Here is a 26,175-nt window from a genome sequence, read left to right as displayed (position 1 = left end):
CAGCTCATAAATGGGCCAAAAGTCTCCTTAGAAATCTCTCTCGCTCTCTGTCTTTTATACATGATGGATTTATTCCTTTCTGAGAATTTAAATCAGCGTATAGCCCCATGACTAGTAAGGCTGAAAAAATTCCATCCCGCTCTGGATGGAAAATATGGAGGTGTTGAAGAGCTCCTCTTAGTTATTTTTTTTTTTTAATTTTATTTTAAATTCATTAATTACATTGTATTATGTGACACAGTTTCATAGGTACTGGGATTCTCCCCACCCCTCCCCAAACCCTCCCACCATGGTGGATTCCTCCACCTTGTTGCATAACCACAGTTCAAGTTCAGTTGAGATTCCCCCATTGCAAGCATATACCAAACATAGAGTCCAGCATCTTATTGTCCAGATAAGTTCAACGGCTTCTTAGGTATACACTCTCTGGTCTGAAGACAGAGCCAGCAGACTATCATCCCGATCAATTAAAAGCTCCAACATACCATCAGCAAAAATTTACATCACCATGGAATTAATTGACATAGTAACGAGTAACCAATATGGTAAAAGTGAATGCGATTTCTTATCCACCTTCTGTGACCACCTCATTGACATTTCAATTTAGGTTTATACACAACATATAACATTCATAACATAACTTGTTATACATAACATCGTGTCATCTTAAATTAAGGCAAACATGTGGTATTTAACCTTTTGGGATTGGCTCATTTCCCTTAGCATTATGGTTTCCAGTTTGGCCCATTTGGCCACAAAGAACTGCATTTTGTTTTGTTTAATAGCTGAGTAGTATTCCATGGAGTAGATGAACCATAGCTTTCATTCAAACAACTCAAATACAACATACCGTATGACCCGGCAATAGCACTCCTAGGAATATATCCAGAACACTTGTTTTATGAGAAACCAACATGCACTCCTATGCTCATAGCAGCACAATCAGTAATTGCAAAGACATGGAAGCAACCAAAATGCCCATCAACAGAGGATTGGATAAGAAAGCAATAGACTTGTAGCCAAGCTCTGTGTAGCTCAAGGTTTGTTAGCTCTGAAGCACTTGATAACTAAATTGTTTCCTTGGAAAGTTTTCTTGAAGTGTAGCCAGCCAATGCACACTTCATGAGAATAATACATTTTTTAATCTATACAAGGATTTGCTTCAAAACATACCTGGAAGTATACTTACAGCCAACTTGTATGAAGACTTCATTGGAGTTGTGGAGGAAGGGAATGAGGAGGCCAAGATAACCATAATTAAGAGGTAAAGATATGATGTTTTCCTCATCATTATGCCACAAAAGTACAACCAAGATTCTCCTTAAATCATATTAGCCTGAAACTTCTCTTTGCAGCCACTCAAATCACCACTAGTGCCAATGTGTTCATTCGTCACACTTGTGGAGAACAGTGAACAAGAAATGAAATCCTTGCCACTGTCATTCAGTTCTTGTTCTCATTTCTCTCCTACCATTGTCCTTGACCTTGTACACCTCCTGAATGTAGGACCTGGAGACAGAAGTGAATCCATTGCTTCCAGCTAGATGCTAGAAGATAAATCAACTCACAATCTTTGTGTAACATCTGCAAAGAGTCAACGAACCAGAGGATTCTGCAGGTGGACAGGAATTAAAGTCAATGAAGCATTTTCCTAAGCATTTGTATCAAGCTCTGGTCACTTAGATGATGGGTAACCTTTGATCTGTTGCCATGCTGCTTTGTTCTTGTGCTAGTGACTTGCAAATAAAAGAATTTACTTTATTCATTTTCTATTTTCACTTAGTAAGGGTTACAGTTGGTCACAGTCTGAAATGCTAGGGTGCTTCAAGTATGTTTCTGTTAATTTTGATTTGAGAACTATTTGTTCAGTAGTAGATTTTTCAAAGAAAACTACACAAAATATTTTGAAAGATATATTGGTAACTCTGGTATTTTCACTAAATTTTATCAGCTGTGTAGAAATTAGAATGTTCCTGTGTGTGAGTAAAATTTACTGAGCTAATATTTCATATTTTAAGTGTGCCTTTTTTCTGTGTTCAGACTTTTCCAACAACTGCCAAAACCAAATCTTCGTCTCCTGCAATCCATCTTTTGCTGTATACACAAGATTTCACAAACTTCACCTTCAGAGGAGATGACAAGTTCTAACTTGGTGTGGTGCATCACCCCGAGTCTTTTATGGCCATCAGTGGCCAGCATCTCAGATAAAGGAACAGAATGGAAGGGAAAGGTGGTGTGGCGTCTCTTTATTCACTGTAGTGTACTAAAATGTGATCCTGAAATTCAGCATGTTAGTTCTGAGGGAGTTTTTGTTAAATATGCATTATGTTTTTCTCTGAGGATGCAGTTATACATCCTTTGGCAAAATTATGAATGAGAAGAGATTTCAAGGAAGGACATTGGGAGGAATCAAAGACTCTAACACCTTATCCAACACCATAGAGAGGAAAGAGTGACGTGTCACATAGGTGTAATGAATTTGGACCTTGGACACAATGACATTTCAGCTTGAGTCTCACAGGGCATTTAACAAGGTTTTCTAATAGAAGTGATTTCAATAATTATAATACCAGAGGAGCTGGGGGACATAGCAAAGTTGTCCTGGACAATATGGATACATGCTGTGATCTTTCTGGGCTAATTGTAGTTCAGAGAGATAACAGGACATACTTCATCCCAGCAATTGGCATGTGAGATTCTGGAGCAACAGAATGCCAGATAAGACTCCACTCTTTCCCCAAGCAAACCCCAAATCAAGGCTGACGCGATACATGGCAACACACAGATTTTTAGACATTTCTGTCTCCAGTGTCCTACTTTCATGTTAAGAGACGTAGATATTCTCTCTACCCCCAAGTTGGCAGCAATTTACACACAAAGTTTATTTCCCTAAGGTCTCTATTGAGTTCTTTACAAATTTTAAAATAAGAATGCACGTCTTCTCCCCAAATATCCTACAGATATTCATCGAAAATAAGAATATCTTTAAACATGCAACCATTTAAATGAAAATGTTAACAACCAAATTAAGGAACAAATGATAATACATTTGACTAAAATGGTTTAAAAATATATCCAGATACCCAGATACTGACATTATTTCTTATGGAAAATTTAATCCTTGTACTTTGTGACAACTCTGAATTTTCCCTAGTAAATCTTACATTTCTGTTGGATTCGAGATTCAGATCTGCAGTGTGATTCATAAGGATGCTCAATGCTAAAATACATCACCCCCTTTGCCCTTTCTGTTACAGGTTGCTGTTGTACAATTTGTGCTTGATCACTACTTCAGGATTTTTGGAAACAACCTTACTGCAACCAATCAAGAGAATACAAAACACCGGGACAACTACCCTGGAGTTTCTGGTACCATGACTCATTTAGCTGCATTGATGATGAATAGATGGAAATACGGTTAACATAAAAGATCTGTAAACATGCCCTTGAAGTCCAGGGCTTGTCCCAAAGACAGAAATCTTGGGCCCTGGAAGGCTTATGTTTCACTTACCTAGCAATAGGTTTCAAACTTATATCATTAAGATAATAGAAATGTAAAGAGATACCCTTGATTCCAGAAGCATTAAGGAAGGAATATTGGTCCTCGCCTTGATCCCATATGGCCGCTGGTTCTAATCCCGGCAGCTCCACTTCCTCTCTGTCTCTCCTCCTCTCAGTATATCTGACTTTGTAATAAAAATAAAATAAATCTTAAAAAAAAAAAGTTAATGAATGTATATTAAAATGAATATATCTTTGGGCTCGGCAGCATGGCCTAGTGGCTAAGGAAGGAATATTGTATAATAGAAGAAGTGGGACCTTTCCCACATAAGTTTAAGGAATGATTGCATTTGGACATATTTCAAGAAGTGCCTATATGAATTGTGTTTAAAACATTCATTTACATTTTTAATCATTTGAGTAAGTGAGGGGACTGGTATTGTGGCACAATGGGTTTAAGCTGCTGCTGTGATACCAACATCTCAGTTCCAGCTAATCAGGTTGCAATCCAGCTTTCTGCTAATACATCAGCAGAAGATGATTATAGATACTTTAGCCCCTGTCTCTCATGTAGGAAGTTAAGATAGAGTTCCTGGTTCTGGATTTGTATTGGTCCCACCCTAAATATTACAGCCACTAGTGCAATGAACCTGTTGATGCAAAATATTTAAATCAGTCTCTTTCTGTTTCTGCCTTTTACATAAGTAAGTAAATAATCATGAAAAAAACCAGTGAGAAGCACACACTGGGCTGCTGATCTCATCTGTTTGTTTATCCCAAATCACTGTCATTTGTGAAGCTGAACCAGACAAATGGAAGACAAATTTGAATTATCCTGTCCACACAGCAGTAACCCAGCTCCTAAAAGCACCACTGATTTCCAGTTTATTATCATAGAAAAAAATGATTTAGGCAATCTGAAATAGGTTTAGTATCAATATATGTGACTACAAAATTCAGCTTGATATTAAAACATAATACCCTTGTTATCTTTTGAAAAGTGATTGACCCATGATCTCACTAAATACAGTTAGCAAGAGGATACTTTGTACCTCAGCATACTAAATCCCTCCTAAGCAATACAAAAGGCTGCGGCTGGCACTATCTAGGAATGACTCCCACAGTAAGAATTGAATCCATGTCCGTCCAAGCTCTAGAAGACAACATTCACAACACATGAATGCTTTAAACAAATTTGTAGGCCTTTCTCCACAACCACTGACTCCTGGTCTTTCTTCCTTTCCAGAAACATGTAGTAATCTAAAAACTGTGCAAATGAAGTTTAGTGAACAGACTTCCACATCCAACAATTCTCCCTCAGGTTCTCACCTGAAGCCAGCTCAAAAACAGCACTCTTTTAAAAAGTGGCTATTCCAGCGTGTCTTAAGCAGAAACCACAAGGTGACACCAGCAACTGCTCTGCACACATACCCGCAAACACCGCTATTTGGATCACTTTTGCAAGATGTATGTGAGAATGACAAGCTGCCACAGCCAGTTTTGGTAAGCCCAGTTTGGTCTTCTATAGCTCAGTATTTGGAGAGCACCTGTTGAGGTGAAGTTTCCTCATCTCTGTATGTCTACAAACAGGAATAAGAGCTACTGGCTTGGGTTATAAGCTTTGTCCAAATTAGTTAGTGGATATTAGTCGGGCAAGGCATTACCACGTCCGACATGAACACAATAAGAAATAGATTGTGTCTATGTTACTGATGTCAGCAAATACCTCATACATATTCAGAAGAGCCAGAATACCCCTGGGTGGTTGGTTCTCTGTAAGGCCACCTTGCCATTACTTCTCCTGTCAATTTCTTGACAAGTGGAGCTCTCTGTTCAGCTTTCATGTTTTCAATCCCTGTTAATGTTGGACACTCAGTCTTACAACTCAGAATATATGAATTTTATTTATCTCTTAAGTGATATAATGTAAAAATTCAGCCTCTGAAGTGTAGGCATATTACATCCTAGCAATACTGTATCCCAATCTGTCCAATGAAACTTGTATATTTTGGTCTATGTCACTGATAATTTATTATTAATTTTCCAGTGGTAACATTTGCTGAGTGTCTATTGTGTCTGGAAGCTCATCCCTCAATGTAGAGAATCCAAGTATAAATATCAAGAAACTCATCAGTTTAGATACATGGCACATCTGTGCTGACTATGGCTCTTTCGCAGGCAATATGTATCTATCATCACTCACACATCAGTAAATGAATACGAAAAAGCCTTAGTAATTATTGTGTCTTCAGTCACCAAATAAATGAGTAACCTGATCTATGGGCATTTTCTTAGGTTATTTTATCCTGAAGTTTATTTGTTTTTTTACATTGGAAATGAAGAAAGAGTAGTAGAAAATTGAAAACTGGCAAGCAGGAAATGCAATCAAAGAAGGCTTGAAGAAGATGACAGCTATTAAGAGTAGTTTAAAAAGAGAATTAGAACAACTGGAGGATAGGGGTGAGATATGTAGCCCTTCCATGGGGAACAAGAATGGGAAATTCACTTAGCAGAAGGTGACATATGGGGACAGTGATCAGTATTTGCTATGAGAGTACACAGAGGATGTGTTGATGCAGAGAATTTGAATTTTAAACTTCCAGTGTCATGGAAGAACAATGTTGTGGAAACAAGTGTTTAAGGTGTTTTCTTTTGTGGAAATGAAGTGTGTAAAGGATGCCTTGTGTTCCAAAATGTATTCAGAAATGTTAAAATGAAAATTTCAAGGTTTTTAGATTATGTTTCAGACCCAAAGCCTCGCATATGTAACTGTCTGTCACAACAGTTACACTCTGAGATTGTGGATAAGGGATGCCATGTAATATTATTTCTTTTATTATACCCATAGAATATGTTTTCCATAATTGATCAAAAGGGTCCTGTTACAAATGCAATCTTCAGCAAATGTGCCAACTGGGAAGACTGTCTAGCCCTAAAGGAAAAATTAAACTCTAGAGAGCATGTCGATTGGGAAACCACATGCCCTATTTTGGTAGCAACCGTCTTGAAGGTAGGAAAATTACTAGTACCATGTATTGGCATATCGCTTCCACCAAGGTTGCCTCAAGCCATTGAAGACCAAATGAATTCAGATTCCGAGGAACAAGAAACAGGGCACAAACTGCACATTGAATGCAGCCACTCCAAAAGTTGTTCAGTAGCAGAGGATTGCATCTGCTTTCTTAGAATTCAGATACTTCACTCTCTTCCACGTCAGTGCAGTGTATGAAAAATACCAGCATTAATGATATTCACCAAATATGTTTTTGACATACACATAAACTTAATTAAGCCAGCTGACACAAACCTTCATGCATGTGATCAATACTGCTAGAGAAGCATACTGCTGCAAGCACACACATGCTCAAGGTGAGCCAGTAAATGCCAACAGCGACCATCACACGTTCCATCTGTTTCGTCCTCATGCCTTCACATTCAGATGGTGTGAGTCCTTTACCTGAGAATGCTCCCACACTGCTGCTTTCCACCCTGAAGCCTCGTTGAGTGTATAGTAATCGCTTCCATCATCTGCCTTGACTTGTGCATCAAACTACAGAACAAGGTGTGATCGACAATTATTTTGAGAGTCTAAACATTCAATGGTTTTAATGTAAAAATAAATACATTTGGAAATAAAACAGCTCAGTCACATGTTTTCAGGTAGTGTTGACTCACAAGAATGTAGGAAAGAATTGAATTTATCTATTTTGAAAATTAATAACTGTGAACCAATAGATGTTTCTGAAAATCTCATTAGCTTGAGATACTGGGGCTTCCTATCCTCCAATTCCATGGATAAATAGCATTGACCATACTGTACGCTCCTCAATAATATAAACAGCAATGTGAATGCTGTCCTCAGAAATGTATGCTCTAAAGTCTGGTTTTTCCAGCCACTGAAGAGTTGCCTCTGAAGGCTTTGCATTCTGGGCCTTGATAATACCATGTCCAATAGCTAGGGAATTGTTCTAGTCATCAAGAGAGCCAGTCCCTCAAATATACATATCACATGCTGCTCAAATATGTTATAGTTAATGTAGAATACAAGAAACATATATAGGAATGAAATGGGTGCTTTGTGATTTGATCTTGATTGTTTTTTAGCACTTGTTTATATTCCTGTAGAACTATATGCTCTGTGTTTTCTTTGTTGAACATTATGCTTAGTGGTGAAGCAAGGCAGAAAAAGGGACCCTCTTTAAAGTAATATTGCTTGAAATTCAGAATGAAATTCTGCTAAATGTATTTTACCAGCAATAATACTATTTCGATAATGAATATCATTTAGTATATTTCAATTTAACAGTAATTCAATTGGAATCAAGATATATCACTGCATTAAAATGACTTGGAACCCTGAAGAAAATCTATATACCAGGATCACAGTTTTTTTTTTATTGAATTGTCAATTAGAATAGCAAATATAGCTTTGGTGTGTATGTTCTGTATACACTGTGGTACCTCATCAATGGTTCAGTGTCACGGGGTTCAGGAAAACAGTAAGAAGACAGGATGCAACCACACGTGAGTTTGTTTCTCATTAGCCAAATGTTCCCCCAGACTGCCAAAATCTCAGACTCCATGTCTCAAATTTAACCTATTAGAGGATATAATTATGTCCATTCTCTTCCCTGCTCCATCCTTATACTCCTAAATGTATTTATTAGTATATCTTAAATATTAAAGGAGTAAAAGACATTTTATTATAAATTAGAGTCATTGAAGTATTTGGGATAATTTCTATACCGATTCCCACCTGCCATAATTCTTATTTAACTGGCATGACTAGAATAAGTTATGGAATTATTCTGGTAAATAACTGCATTGATTTTAGAGTTAATTTTGGTTTGAAAATCATTGATACCTTATGCTTTTAAAAAATCTTAATGGCTATATTAAAGTTTACTATACATTGCAAGTCAAAATTTTCAATATTTATGAGTTACAGGGTTAATTAAAAAATAGCATGGGCATACTCTCACTGGATTATAATCATGGTAGTTGTCTGCGCTTCTTTAACATGTTAATATTAGGAAGATTCATTCTTGGGCTGTGTGGTTGAGGCTGGTGCAAACAGTGTTAACAGGGACATGCAAAAACTTTTCTTCACACTGTCACAGAGACAGGAAAAACTTTGTAAACATTCATGGGCTCTAGTTCATGGTTCTGACATTGCTCATGGATCATAAATGAGCAATTAATTAAGACACAACTCGAAATTCTTACTGATAGCACTGACAGTCTAGGACCTGAAATGGTGATATATCTCAATTGTGACAAATTTGTTTTTCTGTGGGAATTGTACTGGCTCCAAAATGGTTGCATAGAAGAACTTGTTCCAAAGTATTGGAAAGTTGATAATATACAAAAGAAACTTTTGCATGAAATGAAAAGAGGTGATTTTCTATAAAGACAATAAGATTGAGACTTACGAGTTTTTGTCATGGAACAGACAGCTCAAGGCCAAAGGCTACACCCTCATTTTTGTATTTAAGAACATGCACGAGTTATAAGGGTTAAAGCAGCATGGCTGGAAATAACTAGGCACAGTGTGTGTGCTTCCTCTTATGTCAGGATAGCAACAGCAGTGAGGAGGATAGCAACAGCAGTAAGGAGGATAGCAACAGCAGTAAGGAGGATAGCAACAGCAGTAAGGAGGATGCATCGGCCCGTCTTGCCACTTTGTACTAGTTTCTTCAGTTGCACAGAGACAAGGAGTGTCAGATGATGTGAGGAGACTTTCAGTGTCAATGCTACACACACACACACACACACAAACTGCTTTCATGCTGCAGATTTTCATCAGAGAAAATCCAAGCCCATGCTTCTGGATGGTAAAGTCAGTGGAAAGTTTAACTTGTTAGAGTCCGGGCCAAAGCCCCCGGACGTCAGGGTGCGAGCTAGTCAACCCCCAGAGAATGACAAAGAGTCTCACTGGTAATGCAAACAGCAAATAGAGTTCATTGCGCCAGCATGCTGGGGTCAGACCACACTTGGGGCACGCAGGCCAGCCAAGCAGGGCGGTCGGACCCCGAACAGCACAAGACAGTAGCTTATATAGGACCTTTGGGGCTGGGAAATACATCAAAAGCAACAACCTTAGACATGTTCATAACTTTAGGGCCTTCAGGCACAAGGAGCTTGTTCCGTTCCCATACCCACTATCTTTATGGCTCATCCCATTCTCACACTCTTATCTTCCTCCTGTTTTTGGGACCGGAGAAGAACTGTGCCCTTGCCTTCACAAAGTTGCAAGGCAGCAAAGAACAGATTTATCGCTAAAGCGGAATCCTCCCAAAGTCCGGGCACCTCCTGGCCTAGCAAAGTAGCAGTTGTTCAGTACAAAGGAATCTCACACTGCCCAACAATAACATTTTACCCACACTCTAACAAACTGAGGTCTGTGTGGGTCACATATGGGAAGTTCTGAAATAGCTGGGTACGAAACTGCTGCACTGTTTTCTTAGGGGACTGAGCAATGCTCTTTCCATGGGAATAATACTTATGTGTGTATTTTATCTGTACAAGGACTTACTTCAAAACATACCTGGAAGTGTACTTACAGCTGACCTATATGAGAAATTCATTGACATTCTGGATGAAGGGAATGACGAGGCCAAGATAGCCATGATTGTGAGGTAAAAATGTGGTAATTATTCTCTTCATGTTGAGAAAATACAGCCACCATTGTCCTAGAAAAATAGTATGTTGAATATAATTTTATTGCTTAATCCATTGAAATCACATGAATGTGTTTATTTTGCCAGGCATAGAGGCCAGTTTAGAGAGGTAATCCTTGTTACTGTCACTCGGGTCTTGTTTCTTTGTACACATCCTAACAGAGGGCATTGGAAGAGGGTAAATCCATTGTTTCAAGCTGGATTCTAGAAGATAAATCAGCTCTGAATGTTTGTGTAACACTGCTAGTGATGTAGTGAATCCAGTGAAACATTTGCTCAGCAGTCATACCAGGCTGTTGTCATTTACATATTGGATAAGCTTTCGTCTCTTGCCATGAGACATCATTCTTGTGCTAGTGACTTATAAATGAGAGAATCTCATTATAGTCTGTTTCTGTTTTCATTTAGTAGGGTTTCCAGTTGGTCACAGTCTAAAGTGCAAGGGTATTTCAAGTTTGCCTCTGTTAATTTACATATGAATAACATTTGCTCAGTTTAACATAGAATTGAGCGGATTAAAAGAAACTATTTTGAAGACATGTTGATACATCCTGCAATGTTTTCATTGTTTTTAACAGTGGTTTACAGAATGTTCCCATTAATCTGTGAGTAAAATGTACTGAGCTAACATTTTCTGTGTACAGGCTTTTGCAACAGCTGCCTAAGCCAAACATCCATCTCCTGCAATCCCTCTTTCGCTGTTTGTGCAAGATTTCACAGAATTCACCCTCGAAGGAGATGACAAGTTCTAACTTGGCTTGGTGCATTACTCCGAGTCTTCTACGGCCACCAATTGCCAGCATCTTAGATAAAGGAACAGAATGGAAGAAAAAAGTAATGATGTGTTACATTTTTTTTCCTATAGGGGGTTGTTCCTCCACCTTGATCATGACATTAAGTTAGGGGTGGATGAGGCCTCAGGTTGGACATTGGAAGCAATGATTCACCTCATTCCCACCAAAACTCCAAATATCAGATAGAGAGAGGAAGATGATATGATATAATGAATTTGGACTTAAGATTGGACAAAGCAAGATTCCAGGCTGGGTCTCTTGTGACAATATTCTTTCCAAGGCAAAGTTGTTTCATGCAAGTGATTTCAGCAGTTACAATACCAGGGCATCTGGGTTGTCCTGAGGAATATGGACACATGATTGGGCCTTTTTCTTCTGATAACGAATCAGAGAGATGCCAGGTTCATCTCTGCAACTGGGATGTAAAAACTAATCAAAGATCTCACAACTACCTAATGGTGCACAGCATACCAGACAGAGCCTTGGCCCTTTCCCAAGGCCATAAAAACAGACATACATACATTATGACCACTCTGAATTTTCGTCTCTGAATTTCACTTTCTTATTAGATCCAAGTTTCACATATGCAGTGGGATTTATAATGATGCCAGATGTAAAAGTACATCATCTCCCTTTTGCCCTTTGTTTTATAGGTTGCTTTTGTACAATTTTTGGTTGATCACTGCTTCAAGATTTTTGGAGATAATCTCACCCCTACCATCAGAGATAACATAACACGTATGGACCACAAAATAGAAGCTTCAGGTACCAGGCCTGATTTCTTTTAAAAAATATTTTTGATTTTTATTTGAAAAACAGTTATAGAGACAAGAATAAAAAGCTCTTCCATCCACTAGTACACTCCCCAAATGGCTGTAATGGCTGGAAGCGGGCTGGTCCAGAGCCAGGAGCCAGGATCTTACTCCATGTCTCCTAGATGGGTGCAGGTGCCCAAGGACTCGAGTTACCCCTCACCGATTTCGCAGGACATAGGGAGCTGGATCCGAAGTTGAGCATCTGGGACATAGTATGGATAGTAAGCCAGCAGAAGGTGAGGCAGGTGTTTCAGCATCTTCCAGACCTGAGAGAGATCAAGGTGGATTTCCATGTGCCTAGCTTTATTTGGCTAAATCTCATTGTAGTAGCCATTGGTAAATTGATTCAATAGCTGGAAGGCCCTGTAGTCTTTATTGTCTGCCTCTCTCCTCTGTCTCACTTTGCACTTCCAATACATAAGTAAGTAATCATGAAAGAAGTACAATAGTAGACAGGCACTTGGATGGAGATCTAGGCTACTGGGTCACACCCAAAATGACTGCAGTTTACGACATTGGGCTAGACGAAATCAAGCAAGTGGCTTAATCCAGGCCTTCTGCCAACATGGCAGCTCTCCAGGTCTTTGAGTCATAACTGTTGTTTCAATTCATTTTGATGGAAGATTTGAAGGAGACAGAGTATGAATGCATGTGATTAGGAAATGCATCGTAATTTGAACACATAATGCCTTTTAATCTTTGAGAAGATATCTTACCCATGAACCTCCTGATTGCAGTTATAATAAGAATGGCTGCCCCTTGGCATAGTAAGCACCTGTTAATGCAGTGCAACAAACCATGCCTGTTCAACTCCGGGTTTTAATACCAATTCCTGAAAGGCAGGGAAGAAGAGTACTTTCACTCCACCCAGGGCTTTGGACTGATTTTAGTCTGTAGAGCTTTGTTGACATTCACTGATTCATTGATATTTTTTCCTATCCATTTCCAGAAGCATGCAGTCATCCAGAAAATGTGGAAATGGGATTCCATGAGTTGAACACTACATCTAACCATCTCACTTCTTCCTCACATTCTCACCTGAAGCCTGCTCGACAGAAACATTCCGTTAAAAAGTGGTTTTCTCAGCGTGTCTTTGGTAACAAGCATAATAAGGTGGCACCTACTTTGCCCACTTCTAAACAAGCACCACTGTTTGGCTCACCCCTGCATGACGTGTGTCGCGATGGCAAGCTGCCAAAGTCAATTTCAGTAAGTTTTTGTGTACTCTTCTATACCCTGGCATTTCTGAGCTACAGTTTTATCCATGTTTGTCTCAAAAATGGAAAAGTCACTGGATGGCCCCTTTCTGTGGCTAAAAAACTTTCTTCACTCTTCAATGAAAAATAATCTGATTTATCTATTGCCCTGTGGTAAGGGAAAATGCATAGAAATACAGAACACATGGAAACTGTGTCGCTGATTTCAGTAAAGACTCCCATACACCCTCACACACTAATTGGCTCTGATTGTCTGAATATCAGTGAGCCGCCTCATCTCACATTCCCCTCTTGGCTTTTGCAGTACTCTGCTAATCTCACATTTTCTTTCATAGTCTACTGGACTACTTTGTCTCACAACTCAGTACCCCTCAGTTTGATCTCACTTTTCTCTCAAGTGTTTCAACATAAAAATTCATCTGATGGAATATCTATCCTTCCATTCTAACAGAACCTTTCAAGGGAAAGCTACGTATGTGGGCATTTAATACTGAAAAGTAGAATACTAGAATTCAGTTGTAGCATCTATGGAGTTCCCATGGTTTCTCCATTTTCACCACTTGACATGCAGAATTTTAGTCTCCATGTGTAAAAATCATCATGTTAGATACTTTGTAAATATCATCATAGTCCTTGCCTCTATCACAATGAGAAAGTAATATAATAAGAAAAGGCTTTGGAGAAGGAATCAGGATTCAGATTTGTCACAAGAAAGAATTGGCACTATAGAGATGCAGGAATAGGTGTATAGTCTTTGTGGGGTACAAGGAGGAAATTGTTTTAGCAAAAATGTCTACACTGGAGACCATCAGGGGTATTCAGAATGAATGAGCAAAAGTGTAACTGATGAGAGGTGACTCCATGGAGGACTCGAAGCAGAGAAGTTGGATTTGAAAGTACAAATTCCCTGGAAAGGAACATGTTACAAAATCGAGCATCAAAGATATTTTATTGTGTGGTTATGGAATGTGAATATGCATGATTAAAGAGTACAAGATTTACTCAGAGATGCCAAAATGAACATTTCAAGCTTCTTTTCATTTTATTCCTTCCATATCTGTAACCCTGCATAGTCTAGCTCTCTTGTTGTAAAAGGGATGTGCTTGTCCTATGCTCCTGATAATATGAGATGCTACAAATGTATTTCATTTATGTTACATACAGGATATGTTTTCCTATATTGATTCAAAGGGCCAATTTACAGAGGGCATATTCAAAACACGTGTCAATGGCCAAGCATATAGAGCCCTGAGAGAAAAACTTAATTCTAAAGAATGCGTGGACTGGACAAGTGAGTCCCCCTATGTAGTGGCAACTGTTTTAAAGGTGAGAAGTAGCCTAGTGTCATCTGGGTACAGTTTTGAAGTCAGTATGCTATGTCTCCTTCATTGGATTGCTCAAGGACTGCAGTGGGCCAAAATACTGAATCTGTAAAATATGTTACAAACTACAGATAGCCACTCACTTGGAAATTATCAAGTTAAAGCTCAAATATGCAGGTATATTTCTGTGAGAGGAAATGGTAGAAATGAGAAAGAACTGAATTAATCCATCTTGGTACTTGACAGTAGTGTACAAATAGAGGTTGCCACCGTCACAACCAAACACAGGTTTTGAAGATGGCGTTAGGATGAGAAACTGAATTTTCTTGTCCCCATTTCTTTCTTTTTTTTTCTGTCTGCTGGTTCACTTCCCAAGTGTTCTTTTTTTTTTTTTATTATTGCATTTCATTTTGTAACATCGTTTCATAGGCTCTGAGGTTCCCCCAAACCCTCCTCGTGCCCCCCAAGGGTGGATTGCTCCACCTTATTGCAGTATCACAGTTCAAATCCAGTCTTGTTTCTTTCATTGCAAGCATGTACCATGCATAGAGTCCAGCATCTTATTGTCCAGATCAATTCAACAGTTTCTTGGGGAGACCATCTCTGGTCTAAAGGCAGAGCAGGCAGAATATCATTCTGACCAATTAAAAGCCATAACATAACATCAACAACAGTTTACCACATTATGGGGTTAATTGACATGGTATTGAGGACTGATATGTTAGAAAATGCAGGTTCTTAACCACATCCTGTGACTACTTCATTAACATTTCAATTTTAGTTTATATACAACCTGCTTCTATCCACCTTAAAATGGCTATAGGATACTATTCAGCTGTCTCGTGTCTATTTTCATTTTTGTATTTAGCAGTTTATTGTATTGAAGCATAATTTTTACTGAACTTGGCAGATTTTAGGATAGTCCAAACTGGCTTATAGCTTTAACAGGGCATATGTCACCAGTTGAGGCACTGAACAATTTTAGGAGGGGTGTGCAGAGAAATCTTCAATACCCTAGTTAGGAGTAACTTATTTTCGTGTCCTGCCTAGTAAGATATATGTGAGTCCCCGCTGACCGTTTCGTGTTTGGTTCTAAGCTTTCCTTGTTGGTCTCTGTCTATTCTAATTTTTTTTGTTTGTTTGTTTTGTTTTGCTTTGTTTTTTGGGGGGGGCCTCCGGGGTGACCCTGATAGTCATTGCAGGAGAGGGTGGGGATCCAAAGTTGGAACTAAGCAAGGACCCAAGAAAGCTCCTCTCCCTAGTCCCGAAGGAAGTTTGTTGTTCTGTTTCTGCGGACTGCTCAGGGCTACTGGCTGTTGTTCCAGTGACACTGGACCCTGCGAGGAGGGAGTTGGACTTTATATCCCATGTGGGAGATTCAAATGGGAATGGGTGACCTCAGAGTTCTCGGCCTCCGAAAGCCCCGTTTCTGTTTAGCCATAGGACAATTGGCAACAGATTGATAATGACTTTAATTGAATACTATTATGTTTCAATAATAATAATAATACAAACAAGTGGAGTGTTCCCCCTTTGTATTGTACACACAGAATATGGATTTAACTTCCCAGCCAGGTATAGCATCTCTGAATAATTTGCGTCTGGCTCTGGGTAGCACCATGTTACATGACTAGTAAATCACTATGAACTTAAAATAGTTACATGATCAGAACTATATTCATTGATTTTGCTATTTAGGTGTCTAGATGCTGAGACCCAAAATTCTTGGCGCATTCTTTTTGGGTTTTATTTTTGCTTCACTGATTACCTTTGCTAATGGAATCTGGATTATGGGATCTTGGAAACAGGAAAGAAAACACTAGTTGTAAATCATGTGTGTGATGTACACATTAGGTAAAGGTACCCCTGAGTGCCAAACTCTCAAAGGCAGTCAGAAGCCAACAATCCCTTTCAGCCCAGACACGGGACCCCCTCCCAGGGATGCACAGCATTCACATCTCTGAGCTGGGCCATTGTACACTAATGACATGGAAATATACCAGAGGACTGGAACTGAGCCTCTTCCGCTCACTGCTCCATTCTCATTACTGCTAACTGTATCTTTGCCAAAGATTAGTTCAGTAAACGTTAGAGTGAACTGTCACAGGTTTATAATCATTATAGTTCCCTGGATGCATTTACTGTTATAAATACTGCTGTAAGAATTATATGATGAGACAATTACATGCCGGAGTCCAGCTCCAGCTGAGTTCGGACGAGATCGGGCGCGTTCAGGGTGGTATGGCCATAGACTCCAGCTGAGTTCGGAACTCGAGAAGGGTGCATGAATGAGGCGCAAAGAGAGAAAGAGACGGACCACTAGGATTCCATGATCATCGTGGACAATGCGAGAAAGCTGTCCGCTTTATTTATACAAAACCAGTCAAACTCTGGCTCAGACTTTTACGTCATGATCAAATGGGTGTTTCTAAGGACAATTCTGCAGTTTGTTTTACCTAAGGCAGGATGTTATCCATTCTGGTGCCATGGTTAGGAAATTCTCAATAGATGGCGCCTATTAATCAGTAACAGATTCCTACTACAATCCTCATTCTACAACTTAGTCTTGAATCAGTTAAGGGAGGAAATGCATCACAGAAGGAAGGACCTAAAGATCAAAGAAGGAGGGAAAGGATAGATGCCCTGTACACCTGGGGACAGAACACCCTTGATTGGCCTGTGGTCAATGGGGGCAGCAATAAAAGGCCCTTTTGCTAAAATGGTATCAGCAACATCAACTTCCAAGCTCACATTGGTAGTAAACATTAACTCCACAGTGTCAGACAATGCCTAACTAAATTATAGAGATCTCAGTGGGGTTGTCTGGTGTCCATGCAAAGGGAGGCAGAACTGCATTCAGGTGGTCGTAGAGATATCCACCGGGGCCCTGCCTGCAATGGAACAATACTCTTCACACCCTTGTGTCTCCCACATCCACTGCACGGACCCCAACAATTACAAATAACATTAGCAATGATATATAACAACTTCTCTTTGTGCTTATATAAAGAAAAGGAAAACACCCTTTTTTTCCTTTTCAAATGTGTGTTGAATTTCATGGTATTATCAACGTGCATCAATCATGCCTGGTATTATTGGTGTGTGCCAGTCATGCCTGTTATTAACAGTGTATGTCACTCATATACCTGGTATTAACAGTGTGTGTCACTCATATACCTGGTATTAACAGTGTATGTCAGTCATATACCTGGTATTATCAGTGTACATCAGTCATATACCTGATACTACCAGTGTGTGTCACTCATATGCCTGGTGGTGTTGGTGTATGTCAGTCATACCTGGTATTATCAGTGTATGTCAGTCATACCTGGTATTATCAGTGTGTGTCAGTCATACCTGGTATTATCAGTGTGTGTCAGTCATGCCTGGTATTATCAGTGTGTGTCAGTCATGCCTGGTATTATCAGTGTGTGTCAGTCATGCCTGGTATTATCAGTGTGTGTCAGTCATACCTGGTATTATCAGTGTGTGTCAGTCATGCCTGGTATTATCAGTGTGTGTCAGTCATACCTGGTATTAACAGTGTGTGTCACTCATATACCTGGTATTAACAGTGTGTGTCACTCATATGCCTGGTTTTATTGGTGTATGTCAGTCATATACCTGGTGGTATTGGTGTATGTCAGTCATACCTGGTATTAACAGTGTACGTAACTCATATACCTGATATTATCAGTGTGCGTCAGTCATATACCTGGTAATATCGGTGTACATCAGTCATATACATGGGCTAATTTTCCTTAACACTACTCAGAAAGCTTAATAGCCAGGATATACCAAAGCATAATGATAAGATTGTGTTTTATCTCAATTATAATAAATTTCTTCTCATGGGTATTGTATCTGTAGCAGCCAATGGAAACAACTAAATATGTCATTTTTTAATAACATTTGCAGGAAACTTCTGCTTAGCAGTAGTACAGAATTAAATATGAAGACAAGAATCATAAGGATATTATGAAAGTTTTGTCAAAAGGGGCATGCACAACTCAAATCATGAAAATCATTCAGTTTTCATGTGTTGTGTGAGTGTACACCTGAGTGTGAACAGGCAGTTCTTTTGATTCCAAATCTTGGCAGACTTGAATGCCCAGAATCTGAAACAATGTTTCAGATAAACACATAAGGGAAAACATATGTGCTCATTACTTGTCTAGAAAATAAGCACAAAAAGAATTATTCACACCCAGATCTTGTCAGTTTGTATAAGTTCACTAAAATAAAAAGTGCCAGGTGATAGGAAGAGGTTTCATGTTCATTCTCAGCACACTCCAGATCCCAATTTTATGACAGTACCATTGATCTGAAAAAATCCATCTATGCTTCTGATTTATGAATCAGAAGACAGCAGTAACTAAGTTCTCACAATTTGGTTTACTGTGAAGAAATGGTGAAATAATAGAATGTTTCAATTAGGTTTTCTCATTAGGTTAGCCAAATAATAATATTTTTCCATCTGTGTAAGGATTTTCTTCAAAGTATACCTGGAAGCCTGTTTACAACCAACCTCTATGAAAAATTCATTGATGCTTTGGATGAAGGGAACAACGAGGCCAGAACTGCCATACTTTGCAGGTGATGCTTAACAACTATTCTCTTGGGCATATCTCAACAATGCAGCCAACATTCTTTTTAAAAAGCTTCTGTTTTTTCCATTTTATCTACTCAACTCATGACCCAGACAAAGGACTACATTGAGAGATAAACAAGGAGTTTACAATGTGGGGGAGGCCTTGCTACTGCTGTTGAGTTCATGCTGCACCGTTAACATTATGAATATGGAGGCCTCATCTTTGTACACATCCTTCATATAGAGTACTGACAAAAGAGGAAATCCTGATTCCATGTGTATACAAGAGGATTAGCCAGTGTTCTTTGTGTAACATTGTCAAAGACTGCTGAACACTAGTCTGTTGGTGGTTAGAAATTGAATCCAATGACACATTTTCGTACAACTGCATACCTTGAGTGGGCCTCTAAGAAAACTAACCCTAACCCTTGCAGTGTTTGCCTCAAGGCAGTGCTGTTATGCTACTACCTTAAAAACTAAAGGAGACTATTCTGTGTAATTTGGGTTATTATCAACAAGCTCTCAGCTTGGCAATTCTGAAATGCAGGATGTTTTAAATATACTTGCATTATCTATTAATATTTGCTGAATTTAACGGATTAAAGAAATATTGCATGGGATATTTTAAAGACATAGTGGTATATTCTTCATTATTTTCATTGTAATTTTTCAATGATGCATAAAGCATTCTGTTCCATGCTGTATGTGAGTACAATATCCTAAGTAAAATTCTTGTTCTAAGAGTGTCTTTTTCTGTGTTTAGGCTTTTAGACCAGCTTCCCAAACTGAATTTTCATCTCTTGCAATCCTTATTCGTATGTTTATACAAGATTGCACACTCACCGTTAAGTAAGATGACATCATTCGATTTGGCATTGTGCCTGACTCCAAGCCTCCTTTGGCTGCCCATTTCAGGGAGCTCAGGAAGAGGAATGGAATGGCAGAGGAAGGTAATGAGGTGTCTCATTTTCATGCCAAGAGAAGGACTGTCTCTACTTTGAATCTTAAATCTTGTGCATTAATTCCTACTAGCCAGTTCATGGCTGCACACTTGGAGTACTGCTAGAGAGGAATACAATCATCCATCATTCTACTAGTTAAGAGCAGGTGAAGACTCAGCAGGATGCTGAATACTTGGCATCACTCGGCCTTTCTCATGCAAGAGGAGGTCCCTCGAGTGATACTTGGGTAGAGACATGTACCATGATGTGATAGACATGAACCCAGGCATTGGAATTGGAAACACAAGGTCCAAGTGTGGGTCTTATGAGTGAACACTGTGCAACAGAGAGTAGTGTTTCCATGCCAAGGCTTTTTCATTATGTAATAACAGTCACTGTAGAGCACAGCACCCGGGTGACAGTCAAGCACCTGAACAAAATGGCTGCCCCCTGACCTTCCTCTGCTGTGACTCCTCCTGAGAGATGTCCAATTCTATTTCTGCTCATGGAAAGTGAAAATTAAGCAAAGATTCCAAAACATCCTAATGAGATCCCAACAGGCCAATTGTGACTTCTCTGCTCTGAGCAAAGCAGAGCTTAGGCAGAGCTACTGGAGGGACTGCAGCACAAGGAGACATTTTATCTCCAGCAGCCTCCTTTCTTATGGAAAGCGTTCACTGAGTCCCTGCCTGTGTGCCAGGCTGACACCGCTTTACTTAAGAAGTGAATATCCTGAGTGTGTTTGTGTTGGACACTTCACAATTTATAGTGTGGATATGCGGCTTCACTTAGGAAGCTCCATTGAAAATTATCTATAAATGTGTATTCATTGAAGTAAAAATAACTCAATCCACAAATGAGGTGACTGCATTGATTAGAAGTAATCACACATTTAGCATAGTTCACAGATAAAATGTTAGGAATTAGATGCTTCAATTTATCTTTTCTTCTCTTGCCTTCTTTCCTTTATCTTGAAATTTTGTGGTAACATTTTTATTACTTTGTAGTGAAAGGCTTAATGTGCCATTAGAGTTCAGCAAGTAAAAACAGAAAGGAATCACTGTTCATCAGGATTATGGAAAAGTGCTATAAGCAATAAATTAAAAGATGTCAAGTTTACTCATACAAGCAAAATATGTATATGTAGGTTAATATCAGAGATTAGAGGAAATGGAGCTTTTCGCCTTTTTAAAAATCTAGGTTATTGGGCTCGGCAGCGTGGCCTAGTGGCTAAGGTCCTCGCCTTGATCCCATATGACTGCTGGTTCTAATCCCGGCCGCTCCACTTCCTCTCTGTCTCTCCTCCTCTCAGTATATCTGACTTTGTAATGGAAATAAAATACATCTTTCAAAAAAAAAATCTAGGTTATTGGGCCCATCAGCGTGGCCTAGCGGCTAAAGTCCTCACCTTGAATGCGCCCCGGGATCCCATATGGGCGCCGGTTCTAATCCCGGCAGCTCCACTTCCCATCCAGCTCCCTGCTTGTGGCCTGGGAAAGCAGTCCAGGACGGCCCAATGCATTGGGACCCTGTACCCACATGGGAGACCTGGAAGAGGTTCCTGGTTCCCAGCATCGGATCGGCGCACACCGGCCCATTGTGGCTCACTTGGGGAGTGAAACATCGGATGGAAGATCTTCCTCTCTGTCTCTCCTCCTCTCTGTATATCTGAGTTTGTAATAAAAATAAAATAAATCTTTAAAAAAAAATCTAGGTTATTTCACTAACAGTGATTTCTGTGTATCCATGTTGTTGCAGAAGTCAAGATTTTAGTCTTTTGAAAAGGTCTATGCCCAAAATTTCTACATTTTCTCATCATTACATACAGAAATTCCATACAGAAAATGAATTCACATTTTTATGTCAATTTCAATCTTTCTTGGAATTCTAAATGTTATGCTTTTGTGGGTTACACAATTTATATGTAGATTATGATTTTAAAATGATAGATGTTTTGTTGTTGTCTTTCATGTAACAGGTTACACTTATACAATATTTAATTGAAAACTACACAAGGATTTTTGGACACAAACTGACTTCCCCCATGGGAGAAGACATAGAAAATCAGGACAACGTCCAGGACACCTCAGGTATCATACTGACCCATTGACACTTGATGACACTGCTGTGCCCTGACAGGTCTTCAGGCTGTCTTGGAGTCCACGGCATGTTCACAGGGCAGTGAGGCCCTTGTCCACAAGCTCACTCACAGGCCCAGGATGGTGTCACGTGGATGTGAAACAAAAGAGAGGCTAAGCCAACTGTTTTCAGAAAGCAAGTGCTAATTCTAACTGCTTCAAGATGCATCCTATTGTACAACACAGGACCTAAGATTTTTTTTTTTTAAAGATTTATTATTATTGGAAAGCCGGATATACGGAGAGGAGGAGAGACAGAGAGGAAGATCTTCCATCCGATGATTCACTCCCCAACTGAGCCGCAACAGCTGGTGCGTGCCGATCTGAAGCCGGGAACCTGGAATCTCTTCCGGGTCTCCCATGTGGGTGCAGGGTCCCAAAGCTTTGGGCCGTCCTGGACTGCTTTCCCAGGCCACAAGCAGGAAGCTGGATGGGAAGTGGAGCTGCCGGGATTAGAACCGGTGCCCTTATGGGATCCTGGCGCATTCAAGGCGAGGACTTTAGCCACTAGGCCACACTGATGGGCCCAGGACCTAAGATTTTACAACAGGTTTTGTCGAACCCCTTTTTTTAAAGGGTTCCTCACAAAGTACACAGATTAATGAAATTTAAGCATGAGTTAACACATTATTTATTAAGAGACAGATTCCTGAAGAGAGAGAGATACTTCCCACTTAACTTCCTTCACTATTGAAAACATTGTGTGAGTTTGGGTTGTGCCAAAATCAGGAACTTAACCTAACTATTCTGCATGGGTTTCAGGAGTCCAGGTAATTGAACCAACAATACTATTTCAGCTTATTTTCATGGAAATATTTTGAATTTCAGACCTTTTTTTTTTGTATGCAGTTTTCATATTTGGGGGAAGACTGTTTTGAGCAACACAAGCTTTGTCAATGACAATATAATCATACTTTGAATTCTCCTTATCACACACGCCCTGAACTTCACTATACATAGAATCAATATGCCCTAAAATAGCTTCCACTATTCCTTTTTTATTTCTTCTCCCGCCCTCCGCTGCTCCAGTCAGTGACCCTTGGGGCTGTATGCCTTCAGTGTGCATGGAAACAGTTTTAACAGAACTAGAATTGTTGAGAAAAACAGCCTTGCTTTCATGTGATAAATGCTTTTCACAATGTAAAATGTCATGCCTGTCCTGAAAATATACATGATTGATTCCTTCAGATTTGTGCCTTCTCATGGTTTTATGACGTTTTTCAATTGTTTAAGAGACATTGTTAGGAAAATGTAATCTATTAGTTAGGATGACTGAAAAATTGAGACCATTGATACCAAAATAATCTTTTGTTTTTCTCTCACCAGAGGAAATGGAGCGATCTGTTGACTTTGAGCGTGTGGACATCACATTAATTGACTAAAAGACCCGGATATGGAAGATGGAAAGCCCACATCTAGAATGGGCCCATCTAACTCTACATTCTACTGAGACATTTAGTATTAACATCTACACATTTACATATGACTTTGCATACCCATACTTCTTTTCACACTAAAACTTCTTTAAAACTATTTACCGGATTTTCCTAAGGGTGACTGACATCTTTACCTTTTTTCAAGACAAAATGGATTTTCTTGATAAAGATTGGTCATGAAGCACCTTAAATTCAGACCACCTTTCTGCTTGCCATCTTACATGATCTGTTCTTAATGGAGTACTCACTGAGCATCCTCCAACACAGGAGCTCAGAGTGTTACCATCACTCCTACACAAGGGAACATCAAACGGCTCCTACAAAAATGCTATAAAAAGACAAAAATGGAAAGGATAAAAATGGAATTTAACAGATGAGATTTTTGGTCAAAAAATTAAATTCATGCATTTGAAAAATAATTTGTGTTTTCATAAACTTTTTCACAAAGTCTGAAAAAATTTATGAAAATACATCTTATTGGAAATATTTGCATGAATTTAAAATTTTGAACCACTATCATCTCAAATTGTTAATTCCATTTTATGCTTTTCTTTATTACCTTTTTATACCTTTCTTTGTGTGCTATTTGATATGCCCTACACAAATTTAAGAACATTTTTATACAAAATGTGCTTTTAATGTGTCCAATCCTACTTTGTTTTTACCAACTAAAAATCCATTAAAATCAGTTCATACATTGTTGTGTTACATCTATACATTTTTGAATATGCAAATGATATCCCCAAACCAAAATAAGCTTCCTGAACAAATAACCTACCTAGTCAAATTCATGACTCAAATAATTTAGAACTGTTTCAAGACTCAATATATGGCACAATTATAAACCATAAAGCGATATTACAAGTGTCTAAGCTTAAAAATCAGTGGTGCCATATATACTTAAATGTTCATTACTACCTATTTTGACTTTTTATTAATATCTACTTGGCTTTTCCTTAAGATCTCTTTATTCATCAGTACCTCGTTGATTCAATTATTTGATTATTTATGAACACCTATTTGACCCTTAATATCTATTTGTTCATCAGTATCGATCTGACTGTTCAGAAATACCTGTTTGATTCTTAATATCTATTTGTTCACTATATATTTGACTTTCCAGAAATATCTATTTGACTTTTCCTAATAATATTTTTCTAAAATACCTATTTTTCTTATTTAAAAAGTATTTAAAGGACACATGTTGAAATAACCAAAAACATTGAATTATTCTGAAAATGTAAATTTTAATGTACCAAAATTTATGCATTATAGAAATACCATCCCCAAATCTCAGATAGTAAATAGAATAAGGCACACAGGGCCAAACATTGGTACAAGTGCTTTGTATCAGTTCTATAACTATTCTCAGTGTCCTGGACGTTCTTATGATGACTTTTAAAATCCTAAACCATACATACGTAGTAAATGACAATTGTAACAAATATATACAAATAAAATTTGTGACAACAAGCAGTATATTCTTAAGTACACTAAATTGGTTGAATGACTACATATTGATATTTCACAAGTCTAGTATTTGATAACAAAAATACAGTGTTGCACTAGCTCAAGTTTCTAATTGTCCTTTGATCATCTGTATTTATGCCATTGTATGTGTCTTTTCTTGATGAAATAAAATCACCAACAACTTACTGGCTTTGCTAATCACTTTACTTCTTCTGATTATTGGGTTACTGGAGGCTTATCTGGGTAGTCCTTCTTTCTTACCTGGGCCATTCAAGGGCCTTCATTGAACTGACAGCACTACAGAGACACTTACAGGCTTTCATGTCATGTGGGCTTTGCCTTGGTCTCCTTGGCATCAACAGGTAGACCCTGCCTCTCATATATGGAGGAGAAAGAGTTCCTACAACAAGGGATGTGTCAGACCATTCAAAGCACTACTTGCTACACGTTTGCTAAGGATCAGTTGGGCAAAGTCTAGAGGTACAAGGGGCAAGGTCAGGCTCATATTAGTGGAGGATGGAACTTCATTAGGATCTACAACATACCAGAATGTTCTAAGAGAAGCAGTCATTATTATTACTGAATGATAGTACCACTGTCTGCAGGCAGCAGGACCAGCACACAGAGTTTTGTATCCATTGGCCTCAACACTGCACTTTTCTGAAGTTTAGCAGTTAGTTTACAGCTCCAGCATGGATGACAGTGTCCCAGGGGCCTCCGAGGGTGCACAGTAGCCACTGTTTTGGAAGTGCAGTACTTGATATTCTAGTATGGGATGTGGGTATCCAAGCTGAGACTGAATTGTTGTGACAAGTACCCACCCAACTCTCCATTCTATAGGCCAGCGTTTTCTAAGGATACTGCAGGAATAATCATAAACACATTGTTATTATACACATAACCACATTATTTCACAATTTCTCAGTTTTCATGCTTCCTTGTAGATTCCACACAGTAAACACGACTCACTTCCAATAACTCTTAAGAGGTCTACCTTTCCCCAGGAAGGGTGAGACAGATGGAACCCTATACTCCCCCATGTTTACACAGCAGCTCTGCAGGCCCATTCCCCAGGGCCAGAGAACAGGAAGAGCATCTTGGAAGGGGCTAGCATTCTTTTTGTTTTGTTTTGTTTGTGTGTGTGTGTGTGTGTGTGTGAAGGGTTTTGTTTGTCTAATGCATCTGAAAAGAATGCATATGCAAAGAATTGAGACATGAGAAAGCATTGGTTCCACACTAATAAATCTATAAGAATTAGGATTTGAGGAAG

The 26,175-nt window shown here is 38.9% G+C and overlaps 1 protein-coding gene across 1 annotated transcript in view; it reads left to right on the top strand.

The window, feature by feature from the left end:
- Window positions 1–24,771, top strand: part of LOC131477958 (uncharacterized) — a 33,304-nt gene extending 8,533 nt beyond the window's left edge. Inside the window, exons 4-17 of the mRNA XM_058661792.1 lie at window positions 1,155–1,264; window positions 2,041–2,230; window positions 3,258–3,369; window positions 4,748–5,004; window positions 6,350–6,511; window positions 10,030–10,139; window positions 10,826–11,015; window positions 11,629–11,740; window positions 12,740–12,999; window positions 14,172–14,333; window positions 18,816–18,925; window positions 19,684–19,870; window positions 21,840–21,951; window positions 23,326–24,771. Of these exons, the coding sequence (XP_058517775.1) occupies window positions 1,155–1,264; window positions 2,041–2,230; window positions 3,258–3,369; window positions 4,748–5,004; window positions 6,350–6,511; window positions 10,030–10,139; window positions 10,826–11,015; window positions 11,629–11,740; window positions 12,740–12,999; window positions 14,172–14,333; window positions 18,816–18,925; window positions 19,684–19,870; window positions 21,840–21,951; window positions 23,326–23,381 (2,130 nt within the window). The 3' untranslated portion in view covers window positions 23,382–24,771. The remainder of the gene's footprint in view (window positions 1–1,154; window positions 1,265–2,040; window positions 2,231–3,257; window positions 3,370–4,747; window positions 5,005–6,349; window positions 6,512–10,029; window positions 10,140–10,825; window positions 11,016–11,628; window positions 11,741–12,739; window positions 13,000–14,171; window positions 14,334–18,815; window positions 18,926–19,683; window positions 19,871–21,839; window positions 21,952–23,325) is intronic.
- Window positions 24,772–26,175: the final 1,404 nt, after the last annotated feature.

This window comes from Ochotona princeps, chromosome 1, assembly GCF_030435755.1.
Source record: "Ochotona princeps isolate mOchPri1 chromosome 1, mOchPri1.hap1, whole genome shotgun sequence".
Classification (NCBI taxonomy): domain Eukaryota; kingdom Metazoa; phylum Chordata; class Mammalia; order Lagomorpha; family Ochotonidae; genus Ochotona; species Ochotona princeps.
The sequence above is the reverse complement of the archived record's forward strand: the minus strand, read 5'-3'. Positions and strand labels throughout refer to the sequence as shown.